The sequence below is a fragment of the Lithobates pipiens genome, unplaced genomic scaffold, assembly GCF_037356315.1.
Source record: "Lithobates pipiens isolate NorthernLeopardFrog02 unplaced genomic scaffold, aLitPip1_a1.2 Scaffold_8, whole genome shotgun sequence".
Lineage (NCBI taxonomy): Eukaryota > Metazoa > Chordata > Amphibia > Anura > Ranidae > Lithobates > Lithobates pipiens.
Genome location: NW_027507903.1, coordinates 173,656,394 through 173,675,620, shown reverse-complemented (window position 1 = coordinate 173,675,620; position 19,227 = coordinate 173,656,394). Strand labels below are relative to the sequence as shown.

At 42.8% G+C, this 19,227-nt stretch overlaps 1 protein-coding gene across 2 annotated transcripts in view; it reads right to left on the bottom strand.

Moving 5' to 3' along the window:
* Nucleotides 1-9,823: 9,823 nt before the first annotated feature.
* Nucleotides 9,824-19,227, bottom strand: part of LHFPL3 (LHFPL tetraspan subfamily member 3) — a 76,786-nt gene continuing 67,382 nt past the window's right edge. For both annotated transcript variants that reach the window (XM_077471979.1, XM_077471980.1), the window contains one exon: nt 9,824-18,968. Coding sequence is in view for 1 of the 2 variants with exons in the window: in XM_077471980.1 (XP_077328106.1) it covers nt 18,955-18,968 (14 nt within the window). In the remaining variant the exon portion in view is untranslated. The remainder of the gene's footprint in view (nt 18,969-19,227) is intronic.

Sequence of the window (19,227 nt, the reverse complement as noted above, 5' to 3'; positions counted from 1 at the left end):
AAAATCATCATTTATTTGCTAGAAAATTACATAGAACCCTAAAACATTATATATATATGTTTTTTTTAGAAAAGACCCTAAGAGAATACAATGGCAGTTGTTGCAACTTTTTATCTCGCACAGTACTTGTGCAGCAATTTTTAAAACCCAATGTATTTGCATAATGTGAAAGATGAAGTTACACCGAGTAAATAGATACCTAACATGTCACCCTTTAAAATTGCACACACTCGTGGAATGGCGCAAGCTTTGCTACTTAAAAATCCCCATAGGTGACGCTTTAAAATGTTTTACTGAAAAGGTTTTTTAGGCCAGTACTGTTGCTCAAAAAGGGGGGTTGTGCCACATCCAGTATTAGAAGAAAGAGAAAAGGATACTCTATGTGGTGGAGTATAAGTAGTAATAAAGTATTTATTTAGAGGAATAACAAAAAATAGTATATATATAAAAACCTGAAATGTTAGAACATCTATTGGAACTAGCACATCATTATACATATAAATATATAATGCATTTATTAGGTTTCTCACACCTGACGCATTTCGGAGTTTATAGTTTCCTCCTTCTTCAAGGGTGAGAACAGGGAGAAACCCTATTTAGATGTTCAAGAGATGTATGTTGAACACTTCAATAATTAGAACTTTAAAAACGTGTATGGGTACAGGTATCTCTCAAATCTTCACCCCAGGGGTCCCCGGTGGCATGAACGTGCACAGATGATTAATGGTTTGCAGCTGTCATCAAACTGGAAGGCCTGTCATAGATAGACCCAAAAAACAGACCCCCCTCCTCCACCCAGGGGAGGGTTGTTAGCAGACTGAAAGACGGGGAGAGTCTGGGGCCACACTGGGGTCGGGAAAGAGAAAAAAACATGTTATTATTGAGCTACTACCTGCACCGAACAAATAGAGCAATATGTAGCCACAACTCTGTTGCTGGTTCAGAGTTAAGCAACCACCCTGTAGCCATTATTCGGCTATGGGCCGATTAATAAGTGGTTAATAATACATTATCTCTTGTTGGTGCACCCACCAAATGACCCATGAAATTGTCCTTCAAGACATTTAAAAAACGGTGAGCCTTAGATGAGTGAGCAGTTCCTTCTGTCCAGTCAATATCTGGATAACTGAAATCTCCCATTATAATAACATTGCTCTGCTTTGCCGGCATTCCTGGCTGTGATAGGAGGTCAGACTCCTCCTCATCCTTCAAGTTAGGGGACAGGTAGCATAAACCCACTATTACTTTCCTATTAGTTTCCTCCCTTTGGAGCTCCAGCTGCAGGCATTCCACCTCCTCCCTAGCTCCATTAGCAATATTGTCCCTCACAGTCACTCGCAAATAATTCTTGATATACAGGCAAACCCCTCCCCCTTTTCTACCCTCCCTGTCCTTACAATACAAGAAATACCCCTGAATGGTTGCCAGTCATGTCATGAGCTGTCAAACCAAGTTTCTTATATTCCCACAAAAGTCTAAATTCTCCTCGTATATTAGCAGCTCCAATTTATTTGTGTAAGGTACCTGTGATAGGTAGTGTCTGAAGTGGAGCTTGTGTGCTGAGAATTCAGGCAAAAACGTAGTCAGGCATATCAGGTTGGCAACGGATCAGGCAAAGCGGTACACGATCGAAATTCAGAGAGTGGTCCGGCAGGCAAAGGTCATACACGAGCTGGCGGTGAAGTACAAAATCAGCAGGCTAGAGAGTAGTCAGGAATTCAGGCAGAAGTTCATATACGGTATTCAGAGTCACAAAGCAGTCACAACACCCAGAGAGCTAGTCCACACAAACAGGCACTGAGAGATATTAAGTGCTGCTATTTATGGGCTGCTTTGACTGTAGATTGTCCACAGCTGGCAGCAGGTGGGGCTAGTGAGTCCAAGGTAATGCAACAAACTGAGAGAACAAAGCCATAACTCCAGAGCTCTTCTGTGGCACAACAAGCAAGACTGCAGCTGTGGGACCAGGAACATCCGGGCTCGAATACACCCAGGTACATGACAGGACCCCCTCCCCAGTGGATCCCCCTGGGGTGCTAGTGGGGCTTAGTGGGAAAGGAGGCATGGAAGTCTCGAATAAGAGCAGGAGCATGCAAATCTTTGGCTATGACCCAGGAAGGTCTGTGATGGGATATCCGTTCCAATGAACCAGAACAAGAACAAGAGGGGCTGTTGCGTTCTGGAGTAGTGATTGAAAATTGCCTTTTTGAGGAGGGAAATGTGGAATACGGGGTGTATCCGGAGAGAGGGGGGCAATTTCACCCGATAGGAGACTGGCTCGACTCGAGCAATAATTCTGTAAGGTCCGATGAATCGAAGGCCCAATTTGGTAGAAGGTTGTTTCAGTCTCGCGTATGTGGTTGATAGCTAAACTCTGTCCCCCACCACATATAGAGGTATATGGCATCTTCGTTTGTTGGAGAAAAGCGCATACTTGCCTGCTGACTTCTGTAGTAATAAGCAAAATATTTTTCACCTGCTGATCTGCTGCTGGTACACCAGAAGAAGGCTGAAGTAGGGGAAAAGTCTGAAGGTGATAGCCTAGAGCTGCGTAGAATGGTGTGGTATGAAGAGCACTGTGCCAATGGGAATTAATGGCAAACTCAGCCAAAGGAAAATACTCAGACCAGGTGGAGTGTAAGGCATCATTTCGAAGATAGGTTTCCAGGGTCTGGTTCATGCGTTTGGTTTGACCATCTGTTTGAGGGTGATGTGAGGTAGAGAGTAAGAGCCTTACTCCCAGTTTCTTGCAGAGCGCTCTCCAGAATCAGGATGTAAACTGGGATCCACGGTCTGAGATAGCATTGGTAGGTATGTCATGATATCTTACAAAATGGGAAAGGAAGAGTGTAGACAGTGCTTCCGCTGTAGATAACGGGAGCTGCACAAAATTAGACATTTTGGAAAAGTGATCCACTATTGCCCCATATAGCAGTGAGTGATGGTGACACCAGGATGACCAGATAACACACCATCATGTGCCCAGAGGAGTACAGGTTTTCTGAGGCTAGGGGCTACGAAAATAATAATCATTCTTTTTGTATGTGTTTATCCATGCAGTATTACACTTGTTACACTTGTCAATGATACTCAAAGCTCCTGAAGAAACTCGCCTATGAGTGAAACATGTCGAGCATCTTACTACATTGACTGAGTTTACAAATGATTCTTCCTGATCTCAATGTATTGTATGGATATATATATGTATTTATAGTGCTGTTTTAGCAAAAATTTGTTATTTTTTGTATAATAAATCTTTATGAAAAAATCTTTTTCTTAAAAAAACTCTTTTTGAGTGATTGCTATTTGACCTTTTTCAATATATGTAATGTTTGATACCGTTAAAAGTCCCGTTGAGGTTAGTCACCTCCCCCTTTGCTTTCTTTTCTAAGGCCAAATGGTAAACTGGCCTAGGAAACTTAAGAGTTATAAGTCTCTCTTGGCACCTTTCATGATACCGGATATCCAGACAAACACACAGCTCTATGAATTTCTCAAGGTCTTCTGGGGAATCCTTATAGACAAATTTGTCCTTGATGCGATCTGTAAGACCTTTTTGGAAGGCTGCACATAATGCCCTTGAGTCCCAATTAGTCTCAACAGCCAGGGTACAGAACTCAATAGCATATTGTGCCACAGACCTGGTACCTTGTTGTATGTCCAAAAGTGAGTACTCAGCTACAGAAGCTCTATCTGGCTTGCCAAATACAGTCTGGAGGGAAGCCAGAAACGTGTCAGCGTCTTGCAGCACAGGATCATTGCGTTCCAGGTAAGGAGAGACCAAATCCAGGGCCTTCCCCTTTAACAAGGAAATTACAAAAGTCACTTTGGCAGATGAAGTGTTAAAAGTCCCAGGGTTGTTGCGGAAATACAAACGCCAAACATTTTAAAAAGCCTCTGCAGTCCTGGAGCAGGAGTCTGGATCATTGCAGAAGTACCAGGCAAGCATGAATAATTATAGTACAAAGTTCATCTAACTTGGCGTCCAAAGAAGAAAGATGCTGTTCATGAGCTCCAATCAATTGTCCCTGACGTGAAATCGCCTTAACAATCTCAGCAGGGTCCACTGTCATTCTGGCCTGTTTGTAATGTAAGGTACCTGTGATAGGTAATATCTGAAGTGGAGCTTGTGTGCTGAGGATTCAGGCGAAAACTTAGGCGGATCAGGCAAAGCGATACACGATCGAAATCCAGAGTGTGGTCAGGCAGGCAAAGGTCAGGCAGTGAAGTACAAAATCAGCAGGCTAGAAAGTAGTCAGGAATTCAGGCAGAAGTTCATATACGGTATTCAGAGTCACAAAGCAGTCACAGCACCCAGGGAGCTAGTCCACAAAAACAGGCACTGAGAGATAGGAAGTGCTGCTATTTATGGGCTGCTTTGTAGATTGTCCACAGCTCGAAGCAGGTGGAGCTAGTGAGTCCAAGGTAATGCATCAAACTGAGAGAACCTAGCCATAACTCCAGAGCTCTTCTGTGGCACAAGCAAGACTGCAACTGTGGGACCAGGAACATCCTGGCTTGAATACACTCAGGTACATGACAATTTGCTAGACTTATAGTATTTCTGTACATTCCTCTTAATTTTGTTTGGGTGCATATTATTTCCTTGTTAGTCATTGTAAGATAGCTATTGAACCTACTTACCTTGGGTTTAGGTATTCTAGCCACTCTACCACTAATGTCCCCTCACTTTTAGGCCATCTTTTCTCCCAACAGAGCTGCACCCTCAGTATTTAGGTGCAGTTTGTCCCTCCTAAAGAGCTGGTAAGTGACTGAAAATTCAGCCCAGTTCTCCATGAACCCAACTCCCTCCTTCCTGCACCAGTTCCTCAGGCACTTGATTTCCCTAATCTCCTGGTGCCTCTCTGATATGGCTCAAGTTACAAGCAGTATTTCTAAGAATACTACCTTTGAGGTCTTTTTTCTCAATATAGCTCCTAAGTCCTGGAAATAATTTTTTAGGTTGCTCCACATTCATCTATCTTTGTCATTGGTACCTATATAAATCATGACACCTGGGTCCTCCCCAGCCCCACCTAACAATCTGTCCATCCAATCTGCGATGTGCTGAACCCGAGCACCCGGTAAACAACATAATATTCAACAATCACAGTCTTTGTGACAGATTGCCCTATCTGTTCTTCTAATATTTGAATCACCTATCACCAGTATCTATCCTTACCCTTACCCCTGTCCTCACTGGAGATGTTCCCCTGGAAGCTAAGGGAGTCGCTCTGCTCCAGCAATGCTACTCTTTGACTTGTCTCTCCAACATTACACAACAGGGCATACTTATTGGGATGTGCCAGCTCAGGACTGGCCTCACTAACTCTTTTCCCTTTACTCCATCTGCTCTTGTGCCTGCAACTCTGTATCTCCACCTGCCTGTTTGCTGGCCCCTGCGAGTCCAAACTCGCTTTCAGGTTGGCAATACTTCACATTGTTGCCAGCTGCTTCCTTATCATGTCACATGATGTGTACTGGGTTGCATTACCATACCTATTGGACATTGTACACACTAATTTAATGGGGATAATCCTAGAAGATTATAGTCTGCACAATTTAATGGTAATATCACTTCCTGATTCAAATTTCTTCTATTCCTGATTTACACAGCCCTTGGTGTCCTCTCCTCCTGCTCCCTTATTACATGGCCCTTGGCGTCCTCTCCTCCAGCTTCCTTATCACATGGCCCCTGGTTGGTGTTTTTTCCTTCTGCTCTCTGATCACACGCCCCATGGCGCTATCTCTCCTGCTCCCTGGTCACACAGCACCCGGTGTCCTCTCTTCCGGCTCCCCGTTCACACAGTTCCCTGATCACACTGCCCCCGTCATCCTCTCCTCTTGTTCCCTGATCACACGACCCATAGCGCTCCCTCTCCTGCTCCCTGATCATACAGTCCCTGGTGTCCTCTCCTCCTACTCCCTAAACACATGGCCCATGGTGCTCTCTCATGCATCCTGATCACACGGCCCCTAGCATCCTCTCTTCTGACTCCCTGTTCACGCAGCCCACAGTGCTCTCTTGCTTGCTTCCTGATCACATGGCCCCAGGTGTCCTACTGCTTCCTGATCACACAACCCCCGTGCATCCTCTCCTCCTGTTTCCTGATCACAGGGCCCATGTGGTTCTCTCTTCCTGCTCCCTGTTCACACGGCTCCTGGTCTCCTCTCCTCCTGTTCACAAGTCTTGGTATGATTTATCACAGCCTTCAGTATTCACAATACTCCTACTTACTCTCAGTACTTGCAATACTCCTTGTTACTCTAAGTACTCCCTGTTGCTCTCAACACTCACAGTACTCCCAGTCACTCTCAGTACTCACAGTTACTCCCAGTTGCTCCTAGTACTCACATTTACTCTCAGTTACTCACAATACTCCCAAATACTCACAGCCTCATACTTCCAAGTACTCACAGCTCTCATTACTCTCAAAACACCCAGTTACTCTCAGAACTCCAAATTCACCCTCAAACAGTTCTCCTTGTTACGCTCAGTACTCACAGTAATCAATACTCAGTTATTTCTACCAGTTACTCTCAGTACTTCCAGTTATTCTCAGTACTCACAATACTCCTGAATATTACAAGTCTGCAGTACTCTCAATACTTCCAAGTACTCTCAACCAGGCCCGGACTGGGACAAAAAATAGGCCTGGGCATTTCGGAATGAGCAGCCCATGACACCATAACCGGCCCCTTTCCCATTTTCCATCCTGATGAATCCCCCGGGAGAGGGGAGGGGGAAAACCGTCAAAGGTGCGGGGGGCAAGGGAAAGAGTGGGGGGGGAGAGAGCACAGGGAAGAACCTTGAGAACATGGGGTGGGGAGAGTAGTACAGGGGGGCTGGAGAGCACTGTGGGGGGAGGCGGAGAGCCCAGGGGAGAGGCAGAGAACACAGGGATGAAGAGGAGAGCACAAGGGGGCCGGACAAAGCATGGGGGGACTGGAGAGCACAGGGAGTGGGGGGTTGGAGAGCACAGGGGGAAGCAAAAACACAGGGTGGGGCGGAGAGCACAGGGGGGAGGCAGAGATCACTAGGGGGCCATAGAGCACTGGGGGAGGTGGAGGGCAGCAGAGAGTATGAGAGGAGGTGGAGAGAACAGGGGGTTGGAGATCACAGGGGGGATGGAGAGAACTGGGGGGTGGGGCTAGAGAGCACCGAGTGAGAGGCAGAGGGCACAGGTGGGCACCATAGAGCATGGGGGGCTAGAGAGCACTGGGGGGACAGCGTAGAGCACAGGGAGAGAGATGGAGGGCACGGGGCAGCGTAGAGCATGGGGGGAGGTGGAGAGCACAGGAGGGAGATGCAGGGCACAGGTGGGCAGCATAGAGCATGGGGGAGGTGGAGATCACAGGGGAAGGTGAAAAGCACAGGGGGAGAGATGGAAGGCACAGGGGGCCAGCGTAGAGCATGGGGGGGTGGAGAGCACGGGAGGAAAGATGGAGGGCACAGGGGGGCAGCATAGAGCATGGGGAGGTGGCGAGCACAGGGGGAGGTAAAAAAGCACAGGGGAAGAGGCCGAGGGCACAGGGGGACAGTGTAGAGCATGGGGTTTGGTGGAGAGCCCAGGAGGGAGGAGGAGAGCACGGGGGGCTGGATAGCACTGGGGGAGTAGTGGAAGTCACAGGGGGCAGCGAAGAGCATGGGGGAGGTGGATATCACGGGGAGAGAGAGGCAGAGGGCACAGCAGAGAGAGAGATAGAGGGCACAGCAGAGAGAGGCAGAGGGCACAGCAGAGAGAGGCAGAGGGCACAGCAGAGAGAGGCAGAGGGCACAGCAGAGAGCATGGGGAGGTGGATATCACGGGGAGAGAGAGGCAGAGGGCACAGCAGAGAGAGGCAGAGGGCACAGCAGAGAGAGGCAGAGGGCACAGCAGAGAGCATGGGGAGGTGCATATCACAGGAAGAGAAAGGCAGAGGGCACAGCAGAGAGAGAGGCAGAGGGCACAGCAGAGAGAGAGGCAGGTGGCACAGCAGAGAGAGAGAGGCAGAGGACCCAGCAGAGAGAGAGGCAGAGGGCACAGCAGAGAGGGAGGCAGATGGCACAGCAGAGAGAGAGGCAGAGGGCACAGCAGAGAGAGAGGCAGAGGGCACAGCAGAGAGCGTGGGGGAGGTGGAGAGCACTGGGTGGGTTAGAAAGCACTTTGTGGGCGGTAGAGAGCCCTGTGGGGGGGGTGGGTAGAGATAAGCAGGATAAGAGGAGCAGTGGGGCGGCTGCATATAGAATTATTCTCTCCATCTTCCTCCCGCAGTACCTGAAAACCAGGGCACAGCAGAGAGAGAGGCAGAGGGCACAGCAGAGAGAGGCAGAGGGCACAGCAGAGAGAGAGGCAGAGGGCACAGCAGAGAACATGGGGGAGGTGCATATCACAGGGAGAGAGAGGCAGAGGGCACAGCAGAGAGAGAGGCAGAGGACACAGCAGAGAGAGAGGCAGAGGGCACAGCAGAGAGAGAGGCAGAGGGCACAGCAGAGAGAGAGGCAGATGGCACAGCAGAGAGAGAGGCAGAGGGCACAGCAGAGAGAGAGGCAGATGGCACAGCAGAGAGAGACAGAGGGCACAGCAGAGAGCATGGGGGAGGTGGAGAGCACTGGGTGGGTTAGAAAGCACTTTGCGGGCGGTAGAGAGCCCTGTGGGGGGGGGGGGTGGATAGAGATAAGCAGGATAAGAGGAGCAGTGGGGCGGCTGCATATAGAAGAATTATTCTCTCCATCTTCCTCCCACAGTACCTGAAAACCTGCAAGAGGGAGAGAAGCAGAAGCAAGCATTCAGAGACTGCAGGAGGAAGATGGAGAGAATGATTCTTCTATATGCAGCCATCCCCACTGCTCCTCCTGTACAGGTTACAGGTGGCCACACTTTCTCTCTGATCCGGGGCTGCATCAGGCTCCTCTCCCCTTCGTGGTCACGCCCCCAGGCTCCAACGGCTTAACTCTACTGGCGGCCGTGGAGAGGTCTTTCCTCTGGCTCCTCCCCCTTCATGCCTCAGGCCGAGCCTGAGCTGAACTGGCAGCCGGGCGGCCGCGGAAAGGTTAGGGGACTGGTGCGGGCTTAAAGAGCAGCCTGCCTTGGCCCCACAAGCAAGGACATTCGGCCCGGTGGCCCCGGCCTACCGGGCATATGCACGGTTTGCCCTATGGCCAATCCGGGCCTGCTCTCAACCCTCAGTACTGGCAATACACCCAGTTACTCTCAGTACTCAGAATACTCCCAGTTACTCTTAGCAATCCCAATACTCCCTGTCCTTAGTACACACACTGCTCCCAATTACTCACAGCCCCTCAGTGCTCACAGACATCCTCTCACTGAGCCTCAGTCCTCAAGCTGCTCCTGAATCAAACTCAGCCCACCGTTTGTGTCCCTTAGGTGGCCACTCCACTCCTACTCAGCCAACTCAGGAATAGTCTACCGTGCTGTGTGTCCAGTGCCTGCAGGTTCCCACGCTCAGCATCTCAGTGTGCCAGCGTCTCCACTGCTTATTTTCAGGAGGAATTGAAGAAAGAGGCAATCTTTTCAGGGTACTTAGAAAAATAGCACAATTTTAGGGGACTATTTTGCCACATTAAAATTTCTAAATCTATAGTCCTTATAAGATAGCAATCCTTCACTTTTTGAGTTCAATCCCTGCTAGATTCAAACTCATCCCTCTGTCTTCTTCCTTCTTTCCTTGCCTGCTCAACAGAAGTTTCAGCCTGCTCTATTTTCTCTTTATACAGCCCTACACACACAAAACATACAATATAATGTACCCCAATCATCATAATTTCACTTTAAATCAACTCCACAGTTCATTTTTCAGTATCAAAGAACAGAGATGAGGCCTGAGGACAGAACTGATTTTATTAAAATAAAACAGCATCGGAAGTAATCTTACCTTTATTTTCAAGCTGACAGTGGATGTAAAGATTTTGAACAACTGAGTTTTGGCACATTGCCTACAAATATGAATATATTTGTATAAATTCTCATGTTTAACATATATGTACTTCATTTGAAAGTATATTATTAGTCATTAGTATGCTAAATAAGATTAGGTATTCCACTTGGTTTATCAACCTGGTCTTAATATTCTACACTAGTACCAATACTGAAATTTCTTTTGAAACTTTAATACTTTGAGAATTCATTCAGACTAAATAGGATCTGCAATGTAAACTAAACAATGTATTTCAAAATAAAAGATTATTTATTCCTTATAATTCTATGTGGACTTCTTACATGTAAATCCTGTGTAAATCTTAAACCTCATCCACAGTCTTGTAGGAGCTGTCCTACGTTCCCTAGATCATTGCACAGATGGACCACCTATTCCTAATGCTAGGCTACAGTACACAGTGGGTAATGTGGACAGGTACAGCGAGTACCTGCCCCTGATGTTCTCAATGTACTTTAGCTCAGTTATTGGAGGATTAAGTGATAAGCAAAGCAGAAGTGGACATATTTCCTTTACAATAAAACTTCTAAAACATATTTTTGCATGTTTTTTCTCTGGGAAATGCTAAAGAAGGATTTACTGTTTCACTGCTCAAATATAAGCACCAAATAACAGACAAACCAGCTCACCAAGCATAGATTTCTGTTTTCCCTTTTATAAAACATAGATACTAATAAAAAAAATGCTCATCTGCGTTTCTTACTCTGCACTGTAGCCTAGCAACTGGATTGTAAATGGGTGGTCAAAGCAGGATGCACACACATTTCTTCTTTGGATAACACATCAGTGCTTTTCCTGCCCTGATCACAAATGTACATCTTCAGCTCTGCCTAAATCACCCCTCCTTTTACTGTTATCTACAATGAAATATAAAATCCTTGTTTTATGTTTCATTTAGCAATTCAGCAGCAAAATAAAACCTTTTTTTATTTTTACTAATGCAGCATAGGAAGTGCTTGCATTCCCTTTTTTTCAGTGGCTTGGTCCTTATCCAGCCCTCATCACAAGCTGATGTCTATGGCACATCTCCTGTTCTGCTCCCTACTGTCTGACTCCATCCCCCTTCTACAAAAGCTTGTTCAACTGCTTCAGCACTCTGTACTCTGAGCTTATTGGCCTTTTATTTATGACCTAAGAAAAAAATGTATTACCAGCCCTGAAAATCCAGTATTGGACAACAATTCTTTAGAGCAGGGGTCTCCAAACTTTTTAAAACAAAGGGCCACTTTACTTTACTGTTCTTCACTTGGGAGGGGGGGGGGGGGGGCAGTCAGTCAGTGTGAATAGAAAATGCCCTGGTGTCAATGGGAGCAAACAACATCATTGGTATTAGTGGAAGGAATAGTGTTTCATTGTTTTTATTGGTGGAAGGAATAATGCCTTGTCATTGGTGTCAGTGGGAGGAATTGTGCCCCATGGTTATTGTCAGTGGGAGGAACAGTGCCCCAAGGGCTGAATATAAGCAGGAACAGGGCAGCTTTAGTCCCCTAGGCACAGTTTGGATCCGCCGCTTTAGAGTATTCTGAATGGGTTGTACCAAGTTTTACCTTCTATACCATATAAGGCTAGTCCACATATTATTAAAGCCCCGCCTACTTACTTTGTGAATGGCTACTCTTAAGGTCATGAAAGAGTTTGGAGCCAATTATAGTGATGTTTGAAAGGTAGATTATTATACACCCTGTCATATCCTTCGTTTCCACACACTAGTTGATGTTGTCATGGCAGGAAAGAGGAGGCACACAAGACTAACGTAGGCTGGTAAGTACACGCTAAGGGGCTAATTCATTAAGCTCCTATATGACATTTCACATTATAAATGTGGCATACCAAGCAATATTATCACACATGACATTATTTCCTCAAAGAAGGAACTATATCAAGCTTTATGAACACCTACAATTCTTCCCTTAATATTTCACATTTTATAAACACAAACAAAAAAATTAAATGTAGGTGTTAAGATCACATTAGCTTTTCTCTGGCACAATAAAAAAAAAAAAAAAAAGTATTGCTGCATGGCCTGTCATTGCTCCTTTGTGTTGTGACCATGTTCCAGAAGGGCAAAGGGGATAATAAAGAGCTTTGCATCTGCCTTAAAGCAGTCCTATGTACAGTGTTAATAATTGACAGGCTGCTGTCAGCTGTGCAAGGGGTATTTTAAGTGTAAATAACAGCAAAAGAAATGTGCAAATTAAGTGTCAATCCTATAATAACACAGAATTAACATAATAGCAATAACATACCACTTCCTACCAGTCATTTTATGCACAGTAGTTGTTTAAAATAAATGTGTAATATAACCTTTGTATGGTTACAAGAAAATGTTCACATTTTGAAGATTACTTGGATTTCTACATGAATGGCTCTTATAATATGGTCTGATCTTCATCTAAGAAATAATAATATTAATAAAGAGAGTCTTGTTCAAAAAAACAATAAATACAACATTTAAATTTTTTTATCAATTGAACTCATGGCTTAAAAACCAAGCTCCTTAATGGTACAGTATATGGACCTTAAGGATATGAAATCTTGAAAAGATATAATTGTATTCAGGTATTCGATTCCAAGAGATTAAATGTGTGGCTTGAAGGTGCTATATAAAAAGGCACATCCCGTTTGGTTAAAGAGGGATCTAAAATGGCCAAATCAGAGTCTTTGTACCCAACGTTAACTAAACTGAGATGATGTGGCATGGCCTAAAGCTCTGTTCAAGCAAGATGTCAAAGAAATATCACTTAAAGTGGTTCTAAAGGCTGAACGTTTTTTTTTTTTTTTACTGGAATGCATTCTCTGCATTAACGTAAATAATCTGTGTGCATCCCCCTTTATACATACCTAAGTCCAATCTCGATCCAGCGATGGCCATGAAAGCAGCGTCTCTCTCGACTCTCTCCTGCCTTTCGCTCCCGCTGCTGTCAATCACAGCCAATAAGGAGGAGCAGGGCTTGCTATGGTTGGAACTCAGTTGGAGGAGGAGCATGATTGTGCCCACGCAAATGCAGCATCCAGGACCCACTCAAGTGTGAACCTAACTTTAAGCAGATTTGGTTTTGTCTAAGATTGTGACTTAGTTGAAGATCAGACTTTTTAGAAACATTTGTGCACAAATGCTGCTATTACACCTTGCAGCCATATCCTTGTTTTCACAGATAAGCAAAAGATACAAGTTTTTAACTAGTGTCATTTTTTTTCAGGAGCAATGACTTCCATGCACTTAAATATCCATAGTGCCTACAGTAAGTAGGACATTATACCCTCAATAGTTGACATGTATGACAATTTATGACAATATCATTTACAGTAGAATTTAACAGTACAAATGTTACTTTATTATAAATAAACTATGTACAGTACTAATATATCTTTCTAAGACCCACAGAATGGAGTTATATACAATCAACGCTTCTCAAACATTACGTTTGGGAATGTCTTTTTCTGTAAATGTAAAAAGTATATTTGCTTATACAAATGATACACATTATTGATTCCAAATGGAAAACACTGTCATGTTTCTTTGATCTAAACCACAAATACATTAGTCATATTTGTATTGTAATGATCAGAACTGCACCATACTGACTATTACGTACATGTAAGATGTGCGGAAACAGGTTAAAGACATAAATACCATGGCTAGTCTAGACATTCCTGTTGCTTCACATTAATACCAGAGGAACATTCAAAGAGCCTGAAAACTACGGTTATACAACAAACTAATATGTTTGTTGATGGAGAAAAAGTCAAGTCTCCGCCTGCCGTAAAATCTTAAATATATACTGCATCACTAGTTTTATTACCGTAACAAATACAACTTCCATACTGTGAAGAGCTAACCACTTGTCCATATTTCCACTTGTAGAATGCAGGTTTGAAAAAACACTATCACAAAACATTTGTTTTAAATATAGACTAGCCTTTTTGACTTCTCTTTGACAGATTTATTTAACAATGGAAACCAATGTTCTACGTTTTGCACATATATGCATTTATTAACCTGAAAGAGGTATATGCATGTCAAATGGTTAATATGTTAATATGGTTCTACATATCTGGCAATATATATCAGATATACCATCACTTATGGATTTTAGCACTGGGGAATAAAAAGTGCTTTGCATCATTTTTCTTAGAATTTGTAAGGAAAAGGAGATACTGTGTATGAAAGCGTAAGCAGGCAACTTCAATAATGCCTCCTTAATTTAAATGACATTTCAATAAATATTATATTTCATACTATGTCATGTAAACATCTTTATTAATATTGATGAAGTAGGAATCTACTATAAAGCACATCTCTTCATACAGATATTTGATATATAAGTTTTTCACTTATGACCTGAAATGAGGTTAATTGGTTATAGCAAATACAATCTTTCACTGACACTGCAAAAAAAAAATGAGATTCATTTATCTCATGCTGATGTAACCTGTACAAATGTGTTTATACTCAACTGTTGTGCAAAAAACTATTATGTCAAAATGATTTAATTAATACATTTATAAAAGAAGAGCAGCCTGTTTTGCACATACAGTAGATATAAAAAGTCTTCACACCCCTGTTAAAATGTCAGGTTTCTGTGATGTAAAAAAAGAGACAAATGATAAGTCATTTCAGAACTTTTTCCACCTTTAATGTGACCTATAAAATGTACAACTCGGTTGAACAACGAACTGAAATCTTTTTGGTCGAGGGAAGTAAAACTAAAAAAACTAAAATATTATGTTTGCATAAGTCTACACACCCTTAAACTAATACTGTGTGTTGATGCACCTTTTGATTTTATTACAGCACTCAGTCTTTTTGGGGTTTGAGTTTAACAGAATTGCATATCTTGACTTGGCAATATTTGCCCACTCTTCTTTGCAAAAACACTCCAAATCTGTCAGATTGCGAGGGCATCTCCTGTGCACAGCCCTCTGCAGATCACCCTACAGATTTTCAGTCGGATTCAGGTCTGGACTTTGGCTGGGGCATTCCAAAAAACTTTCATCTTCTTCTGGTGAAGCCATTCCTTTGTGGATTTAAATGTATGCTTTGGGTCATTGTCAAGCTGAAGTTCCTCTTCATGTTCAGTTTTCTAGCAGAAGCCTGATTGACTGGTATTTGCAACTGTTCATAATTCCCTCTACCTTGACGAAGGACCCTGTTCCAGTTGAAGAAAAACAACCCCAAAGCTTGATGCTGCCACCACCATGCTTCACTGTGGGTATGGTGTTCTTTTGGTGATGTGCAGTGTTGTTTTTGCAGCAAACATATCTTTTGGAATTATGGCCAAAAAGTTCAACCTTGGTTTCATAAGACCAGAACACATTTTCTCACATGCTTTTGGGACACTTCAGAAGTGTTTCTGCAAAATTTAGCTGGGCTAGGATGTTTTTCTTTGAAAGAAAAGGCTTCAGTCTTGCCACCTCATAGCCCAGACATATGAAGAATATAGGAGATTGTTGTCACATGTACCACACAGCCAGTACTTTCCAGATATTCCTGCAGACTTTTTTTAATGTTGCTGTAGGCCTCTTGGCAGCCTCCCTGACCAGTTTTCTTCTCTTCTTTTCATCAATATTTGGAGGGACGTCCAGTTTTTGGTAATGTCACTGTTGTGCCATATTTTCTCCACTTGATGATGACTGTCTTCACTGTGTTCCATGGTATATTTAATGCCTTGGAAACCCTTCTCCTGACTATTACCTTTTAACAATGAGATCCCCCTGATGCTCTCTGTGGACCATAGATTTTTGCTGTAGGATGTGACTAAGATGACTTTCCTGACTAAAATGTCAGGAAAGACCTACTAGAACAGCTGAACTTCATTGGGGGTTAATTAGAGGCACTTTAAATGATGACAGGTATGCACTGACTCCTATTTAACATGAGTTTGAATGTGATTGCTTAATTCTGAACACATCTACATCCCCAGTTATAAGAGGGTGTGCACACTTATGCAACCACATGATTTTATTTTTTTATTTTTACTTCGCCCCCCTAAAAGATTTCAGTTTGTTTTTCAATTGAGTTGTACAGTTTATAGGTCCCATTAAAAGGTGAAAAAGTTCTGAAATTATTTATCTTCGTCTTATTTTTTTATCACAGAAACCTGACATTTTAACAGGGGTGTGTAGACTTTTAATATCCACTGTATATTTTGTTCTAAAAAAGGTGAATGTGCTTTATTAAACTTCAAAATTAAATTCTATTCTGCTTGCTTACTTTGGTGCCAGGGGCCAAAAACAATGATTTATATGAAGCAATAGCTTTCTGTTGAGTATAAAAGGGATGTGTTCACCAAACATAGAAGGTAAAAGATGCAGCAATCAGACAATGGACCTATCCTACGTGTCCTTGGCCAGTAATTATGAACAAACTTTTAGAGGCATGCATATCCAAAGCGATACTGACTTGTCTTGTTTGATATAACTTTACACCAAATTTTCCTCATGTTGGGACACTAGCTTAAAGTCATTTGAAAGCGTTTTACACTGGTTATAATCCTGATGCTAGTATTTAAAGAAGATGAATAGGAGAAAGAAAAGGCAGAATGTTTAACTTACAAACCTGCTTTGTTTGCCGGGATACATCCAAAGTGCTAATGTGTTTCAAAATTGCTAATGTCTTTCAAAATTGCACCTATCTTTTTTTTTTTTTTTATTAAACGTTTTTTTTATTTCCCACAAAGATGTACAGTTTTTCAATGCACAAACATTTTTCCATTGTTCAGTACAATCATTCCACATGTGACATGCGTAGGTAATACATAAAAGTTCCCAGACAATCATAGAGACTATTGCCATGTAGTGATATCGTTTTTTTTCTGGGGTACCAACATACCTTTTGCAATTATATATATTTGAAGATAGTGATATATATGACACAAGCCCAGTAGGGCGGCACGTGAAAGAGGGAGATGTGTTCTGTTGTGCTACACGCATGTGTCAGATGCATTGAGCCAGTGATCCCAGACCTTGTTATATTTGCAGGGCACCCTCTATTATTTTAGATTATTTTTTTATAGGGCAATGTACTATTAACTTCAGTCTTATAGTCAGATAGTCTAGAGGGAGCCTGCCTCATCCAAAGTTTAGCAATTGTTTTCCTGGGAGGAAAATAGGGTCTCATGCATAAAAGTTTTGGTTTATTTGTTCGTGTCAGTGTCTGGAAAAATAACCAGTAGGCACGATTTGGGGTCTAGAGTCAGCAGAGACACCATGTTGTCATGAAGGAAATCTACCGTCTATTTCCAGAATCCCTGTATGTAGTGGCAGGACCACAGAAGGTGGTAGAATGTGCCTGTTTCTCGGTTACATAATAGACATGTGGAAGGTTGTCCCTGATTAAATTTAGCCATTCTTACGGGTGTGAGGTATGTGCTATATAAAATGTATATTTGGGTTAGTCTGTCAGATAGTTTGGGTGAGAAAGCTTTGCATGTGTCCAATGCCTCATTCCAATCTTCATCCTCGAGGTTCCCTAGATCTCCTTCCCATCGTATTTTTATATTATAGGCTGTTTTCATTGATGAGGGAGTATGTAGCATGTGGTAGAATATTGATATTAATTTCTGGGTGTCTTCACTTTTGACTATGTCCATTATGAGATTGTGTGTGGGGTTTGGTAACGATTCTGGGAATTGGGAATGAATAGCATGTCGGACTTGTAGAAATCAGAAAAACATGCGTTTTGGGAGTACAAATTCTAGTTTTAATGCATTGAATGTTTTCAATGTGCCAGCAGTAAGTCCTCCGATTCTGGTACAGTCAAGAATTCTTGGAGTGTTTTATTATGCCAGATGGGAGAATAGTCGTTATGTATAGGTATGTCCAGTTTGATAGAGGCCAGTCTCCATATCTTTCTATAATGGTTTAGTAACACCTTCAACGCCTGCTACTACATTGCAGATGGGGTCAGTTGTCAGTTGGGCCCAGGCAGGACATAGGAGTAAAGTAAATATCTGTATGGAACATTTGGGATAGTTGGGATGCTAAGTAGTATAGACTGAAGTCTGGTAGGGCCGTACCGGACAGATCAGATGGGTTTTTAAGTAATCACCAAGCCAGTTTATGTCTATTCTTCCCCCAAACATAAGGTTTGATAATTGCATCTATGGTCTTGAAATATTTCAGCGGTAGATACACAGGGGTGTACCTCAGTACATATAGAATTTTAGGAAGGAGTATCATTTTAATGAGGTTGATACGACCTAGTACCCCGAGAGGGAGACGTTCCACAGTGAGAGAAAAATAATCGCCCATGACCTAGTAACGATCACTTCTGGGTATTTGATACTATTTACTCACTGTAGGGTGAGTCCTGAGAATGGACCAAAGTGTTCAACTGTTTGTAGAGCTTCAGCCAGGGAGGGGCCTGAATCGGCTAGATATAGTAATGTGTCATCTGCGTACATGCTTATTTTTTTCTTCTAGGTCGCCCATGCAAAGGCCCTGTATCAATAGGTTGCATCTGATGGATATTGCTAGGGGTTCTGTGGCTAAGGCATACAGTAGGGGGGAGAGAGGGCATCCCTGCCTGGTGCCTCTAACTGCACCTATCTTTAAGACTTTTAGTGCCAGATTAATATATGCTATGTGCATTCTTTGCAATAAATAAGCAGATTCTTTTGATCTATAAATTGAAGAAATTAATCAGTAAAGAACATCTAACGTGTGGCGAACATGCCTGACTCAAACCTAAAAACCTTTGATATTTTTTCATAAGCAATGTGCACAACTCTTGTAGAATGATAGAAAATAATCCATAACCACTTATGAAACACTGAATAACATTTTATCCAAATACTGTGTGTGGTGCAGTCCCAGCCATACATTAGAGGAGTTAGTAGAAAACATAGAGCCGGGCTATAATCCAAGTGGGTACAGATCAATATTCTTCTATTCTAAACCAATTGTGTAAAAGTAACTTCTGAAACGTCCTCGTACATTGAAGTCTTCTCCATGTAGCGTGATGGTGTATAAAAACGTTTCCATAGTTTTCTCCACTTGTGCTTGCTAATAAAAATATTAACATAAGAGACCTGCAAAAAGTAAAATCATTTAGATGTAAATGACTGAAAAAAAAATGTATCTCAAACAACAAAAGATTAACAGGAACAGTGCAGCAACCTCATTATTGACCATTATTATTTACTATGAAAAGTCACCATTCCGAAATGTGCAAAAGAACAACCAACAATAAAACCTACACAATGTAAACTGTGTTGTTTACCCCCTTCCCGCCCAGCTTTAGCATCCTTTTAAATGGGCTATTACACCTGATTATTGACAGGTCTTTCA